This window comes from Galeopterus variegatus, unplaced genomic scaffold (genome assembly GCF_000696425.1).
Source record: "Galeopterus variegatus unplaced genomic scaffold, G_variegatus-3.0.2 Scaffold4385, whole genome shotgun sequence".
NCBI lineage: Eukaryota > Metazoa > Chordata > Mammalia > Dermoptera > Cynocephalidae > Galeopterus > Galeopterus variegatus.
In genome coordinates, this window is record NW_007730496.1 from 9,705 (window position 1) to 15,296 (window position 5,592).

General features: G+C 54.8%; 1 protein-coding gene across 1 annotated transcript in view; it reads left to right on the forward strand.

The window, feature by feature from the left end:
* The first annotated feature begins 5,217 nt into the window (after positions 1-5,217).
* Positions 5,218-5,592, forward strand: part of NKX6-1 (NK6 homeobox 1) — a 5,874-nt gene continuing 5,499 nt past the window's right edge. Inside the window, exon 1 of the mRNA XM_008587416.1 lies at positions 5,218-5,592. Within this exon, the coding sequence (XP_008585638.1) occupies positions 5,218-5,592 (375 nt within the window).

The following is a 5,592-nucleotide window of genomic DNA, read 5'->3' on the forward strand; positions in this document are numbered from 1 at the left end:
TGATTTTCATTCCTTTTACACACACATACACACACACGCACACACACGTTTTTTAAAAGGTAGGAAAAAAAACAATTAAAAGAAAATACAAATCTTTCCACGAAGATTTTGAAGACCCTGTGCTGGTATATATTTATCTATATATCTGTATCTATGTCTCATCTTTGGTGGTGTGTGCTTTGCTGAAGTTCAAGACCAGTTTTCTCTCTAGCAGATCATCGGTGTTTTCTTGCATTTGCTCTCATTCCTGAACACAGATTCTGGTATTGTAGATATTTCTGGACTTGAGTGTTTTCCATATTCTTGGACCTTTCAGAACCCTCCCTTTTGAGTGCACTTTACCCTCAAGCGAACTCATGTACTATTTTGCAACCTTACGTCAGGGGTGCAATGTTCTCACTGCGAAGATCCCTGAGGCAGGTCCTGGTTCGGGATCTTTCCGTAGTAGAACAGATGAGGCTGTCTACACCCGTCACTTCCCACTCGTTTGATGTTGGCCTCCACGGAGAGAGCGCCGACCGCAGGATCCTACAGCGCTCTTGGGCGTTTGTTGGCCCCTCTACCTCAATCCTTCCCAAGTCGTCTCCTTAATTCCAGGGCAGCAGAAGTAGCCGTCAAAGGTCCAGTTCCCATCCCTCAGCGTTTACAGGCAGCAAAGAGAGACAGACAGATGCGCTCTCTCTTTTCCCCTGTTCTGCTTCTCTGAAACTGGGGACATTCTTCTGTCTTCCTCGTATTTCTAGGTAGCCGCCAGTTCAGCCCCTTTATAACATTCACTGAAACCCATCCGTCTTAGGTTCAGCCCAGACAGGCCCCACTCGCTGGGCGAAATGGGTTTATTGAAATCATCCAGACAATTGAAGCAAACACATTTTAGAGAGGTTTTTGGCCTGAAACACACAAATCTCTTCATCCTCCCCGCGCCCCTCCTTTTGTGAGTACAGAAATGGACTTTCTGCGGCTACACTTCAGCATCCCGGCGTTTGATATAACCATACTTGGGGCAGAACCGTCCTCGTCTCTCCCCTATTGCTCAATGTAAGTACATTTAGCTGACGTTTCATCTGCATTCTTTCCGTGAGTTACCCTGAATTTAGTGGTTGTTCCTTTCACTTAAAATAGAAGCATCAAAAAGCGCTCCATGTTTCTGAGTCAAAAGTTAGACCGAGGGTAGGCAAGTGAAGGGGACGGTGCAGGCTACGGAACATAGGAGTCGGCTGAAAAAAGTAACCTGAGAACAGACTCGGTTGTTTTTGAGGCTCAAAGTCGAGAGGGCGCGTCTCCTCTCTCATCTCTAGTCTTTTAGCCCTTTTTGCCACCTCAGAATTGGCAAAACTGCTTTCATTTATTTTTCAATTAAAATGCAAATCATTCCCTTTCAAGCACAGTCCTCCCTCACCACCCCCCCATGTGTATACCCTGTGTAGACATGAGCGGAGATCGTTGCGACCACGTTCCACGTTCCACTCCTGGCGGGTGCAAGGCATAGTCTGAGTTTATTAGGTCGCAGAGCTGGAAGGCGTCAGGTCCGGGGGGCTGGGGGGTCGCGGATCCCAAGGGAGAGCAAGTCCTTACTCTGACTCTCAAGGGCATTTGAAAGCCGTGAGTAAGACTATCCCCAGAAACGGGCCTCCCGCATCAGCGTCAGCTTGTCCAGCACTCGGTCCTGAAGGTAGTTTTAACACTGCAGTTGGATTCGGGGGCAGGGCGATCTCTCCCCACGACAGGGGCAGCCCACTCCGTCTGAGGACGTTCCCTCGTTCTCTCAGCTCCCAGCTGGAGACAGACCCAGCAGATCCACGACAAGCAGCACCTGGCAAGAGGCACCGGCCTGGCCTCCGGCGCCGTGCGGTGTTGGTCTGGAATGCACGCTGCCCCACGCGGGATTTAGGCACCCGGGCTCACCCCCGGGATCGAGGAACACAGACCCCGTAATTTTTTTATTGTCATAATTAAGGACAATGCTGCTATTTTAACTCGGCAGTGTGAATGATACATGAATGCCAACGGTGACTTCTTTACACACCCGGCTTTGCCACTATTTACCGATGGCAGTTAACCCCGAGTTGGGTTGAGTTGACCCCCCCCCCCTCGTTAGCCTCTTTTCCTGTCAATTCCTACCTAGCCCTTGGGAATGCAGTGTCCAGGAGGATGGTGAGGAGGTCTCTCGGAGGCCCAGGAGCAGGGTCCAGGAAGGAGGTTTAGTGCCATAGCCGGGACGGTGTCCGGAGGCGAGAAAAAGTTTCGTTTGCGACGAAGCTAGAGGCATAGGGGCCGTAGCTCTGGGCCAGAGCCCAGCTCTTCCCGCCACGCCCCTCCCGCGCCTCCGGGCTGAGGCTGCAGGGCGCTGGGCTTTAGACCCCTGCAGAGGACCCCCGCGGGGAGACACAGTCCCCACATCAGCTCTCCTCTCAGGCGAGAGTCTTGGCCCGACTCTTTAGCATAATTCACGTTAACGAAGGACTTCACGTTCCCCCAGGTCAGATTCTAAAGTTTGTGAAATGATGGATTTAATCCACTCTCAAAGTTAATGAAGTGTGGAGAAGGAAGAGGAGGACCAAATAACATTACTTCTATCTCAGAAGCGAATTAAAGCGGCAAAAGGGAAACACCCCCCCCCCCCCAAAAGGGAACCCCCCCCCCCCCCCAATCTGAAACTCAAACTATCACCCTTAAGAGACTAGTGCTTTGGAAACGAATGTTATCGAAGCGGAGTCCTTCCTGCTTTTGGTGCTTGGACCCTTATGAGCACTTTGGCACCCAAACTCCGTACATTGATGGTACTGCTCAAATTTCATTCTTGAGCTATTTATTTCCATTTTCTGCGCATTAAGTTTGGACTTAGTGATCCCACCCAAATTATTGTAATGAACACCCCCCCCCCAAGGGTGTATTACTTTAACATACTGAATTTTCAAAATTGTGCGAGGGTTTTCCTCCTCAGGAACAGTTCAACTTTGCTGGGAACTTAATGACCGGCCAGAGATAGAAGAGATTCAGTGGGAATAAAGGAAAGGACCGTTCAACTCCTAAACCCTACACATGCCCACTCCACAGCCCAGAAGACGGGACATCTCCATCTCCGGAAACAACCCTGGAGTTGAGAGCAGGGGCCAGAGTTTGGAAAGGGTTTTCAAAAGTTTACAGTCTCTGGGGATACCCAGATACCTGTGTATCTAGTCTTCGCCTGAATTTTGGTGATTCTACCCACATGTAAAACCAAAACAAATAATAGTAATTAAAGGGGAGAAGGGTTTTTAAAAAAGAAGCTCAGTGCTCTCGGGTCTAAACACCACATGACATACATATTTCCATTAAGCTGATTCCGTTCCCAGCAAACTCAGCAAACCCACAAATGATAACGATCACGGGAGACCCCGAAAGGAAAAGAAAAGTAGAGAAAGAACAGAGAAGGAAAGCGGGAGGTGGAAAGACGGGAGAGGACGATCTTTCGGCCTACAAGGGGATTAAGGACATCTATAGGCTTAAGGAACAACAAATTAATTTACACAATTGTGGGAGAGCCCAGATGGCCTTTAATTAATCCCTTCAAAAGAAGGAGCCAGGCCAGGGCTGTGCCGGCTGCCTGCTCCATTAGCTCCATTTTACAAGGGACCAAACTCGGTTCGAGGTGAGGCGCCGAGAGCTGGTGGGGGAAGCGGGTAGGATGACGCGAGCGGGCGCGGGGGGAAGCAAGGAAAGAATATGAACTGCTTTTCCATAAAAGGGCTGGGTTTTCATTATTCTTCTCTTTAAAAAGTAATATCCTCTTCTTCTCTCCTTCCCCCTCCTCTTTCCCATTTTATTTAACACAATTAATTGAGGCGGCCAAGGGCCCCACCGTGGAACCGCAGCATTGGCCAGGCCCCGCCTCTCCTGGCACCGCCCACAGGAGGAAGGAGGGGGCAGGAGGAGGGAACTAGGCGGGAGCGGCCCTACGGCTCGCCGGCCTCAGCCAATCAGAGAGCGCGGCGCTCCCAAGTGGGCGTGCCCCAGAGGCGACGCGAGGCTCCAGGCTGCGCGGTATTGGAGGAGGTGGTTACGCCCCCGGCCTGCGCCCCGTTCCTCGGCTCCGCCCCTCCCGGCCGCCTGCAAGTGACGTCCCTCAAAGTTCTCATTTTGGCCCCCCACATCCCCCTCCCTTCCATCCCCCTGCTAAAGAGGGGTAGGGAGTGATGCAAATGTTTTATTACCTTTGAGAGCTTCATCCGAACTGTCAGGCCCGGAGGGAAAGAGGAGAAGAGAGAGAGAGAGAGAGAGGAAGAGCCTCGGAGAGGGTCAGAGTGGCCAGAGGACAGGGCTTAGAAGAGCGAAGCCTGTGAAGCCGCCAAGAAAATGCGAGAGAGGAGAGTCAAAGGCGGAGAGTGAGAGGAAGAGAGGGCGCTGGGGGTGGGGCGGGGGTCTCCAGGCCCGTTCGCAAAAGTGGACGGACGAGCGGAGCCATAACCGAACCGTCAGGCTTTCCACACTTAGTCTCTGTTTCCCTCTCTTCCCTTCCCCCTTTTCTTTTCAATACTGAAACTCTAGTGCCCCGTGGCCCAGAGGGGAAGGAGGGTCGGCGCGCCCGAGCCGAGAGCGCGGGGATCGGTGACACTGCCCTTTCTGGCGCAGTAGCCCCGGGCAGCGGCGGCGGAGGAAGCACGCCCAGAGGCGAGATCCTCCCCCGGGCTGTGTGCGCTCCCTCCGGCGCGCAGCGAGCGCCGAGTGCGAATCAGCCTCTCGGCCGAAAGCGCAGAGCCTCCGAGTAAGCCTAGAGGAGAGCCACGGGCGGAACCCGGCGTCCTTGGAGCCTCCCCGAAGACGGCGAGCCAGCCCCCACCCTCCAACATCAAAGGGGAGGTTCGGTGACTCTTAACTTTGTTACAAACTCTCAGGGGCCGGCCCGGGTTTTGTTTTGCTTATTTCGCGAGGTGGGGGAGGTGGGGAGAAGATGAGAAGTGGCGCACTTTGAGCGGCGAGGACAAGTGAGGAAGGGAGAGGAGCCAGGGATTGGATCCAGGACTCTCGGAGCGAAAGGACAGCCAGACCCACCCGGACTCCGCCTAGTCTCCGCGAGCCACCGCTTCCCGCGTGGCGGCTTTGGACATTTCTGCTGCGCCGCTCCAAGAGCAACTCTTGGCGGCGGCGTTCTTGGCCCAGTTGGCAGGTCGCCTCCGGGTGCGCGGAGCGACTCCTCGCTCGCGCTCGCGCCGCTGCCGGCTCCGGCCTGGCCGTGGGATGTTAGCGGTGGGGGCCATGGAGGGCACCCGGCAGAGCGCGTTCCTGCTCAGCAGCCCACCCCTGGCCGCCCTGCACAGCATGGCCGAGATGAAGACCCCGCTGTACCCCGCCGCGTACCCCCCGCTGCCCACCGGGCCCCCCTCCTCGTCCTCCTCCTCGTCCTCCTCCTCGTCGCCCTCCCCGCCTTTGGGTGCCCACAACCCAGGCGGCCTGAAGCCCCCAGCTGGGGGGGGGCTCTCGTCCCTGGGCAGCCCCCCGCAGCAGCTCTCTGCAGCCACCCCACACGGCATCAACGACATCTTGGGCCGGCCCTCCATGCCCGTAGCCTCGGGGGCAGCCCTGCCCTCTGCCTCGCCCTCTGGTTCTTCCTCC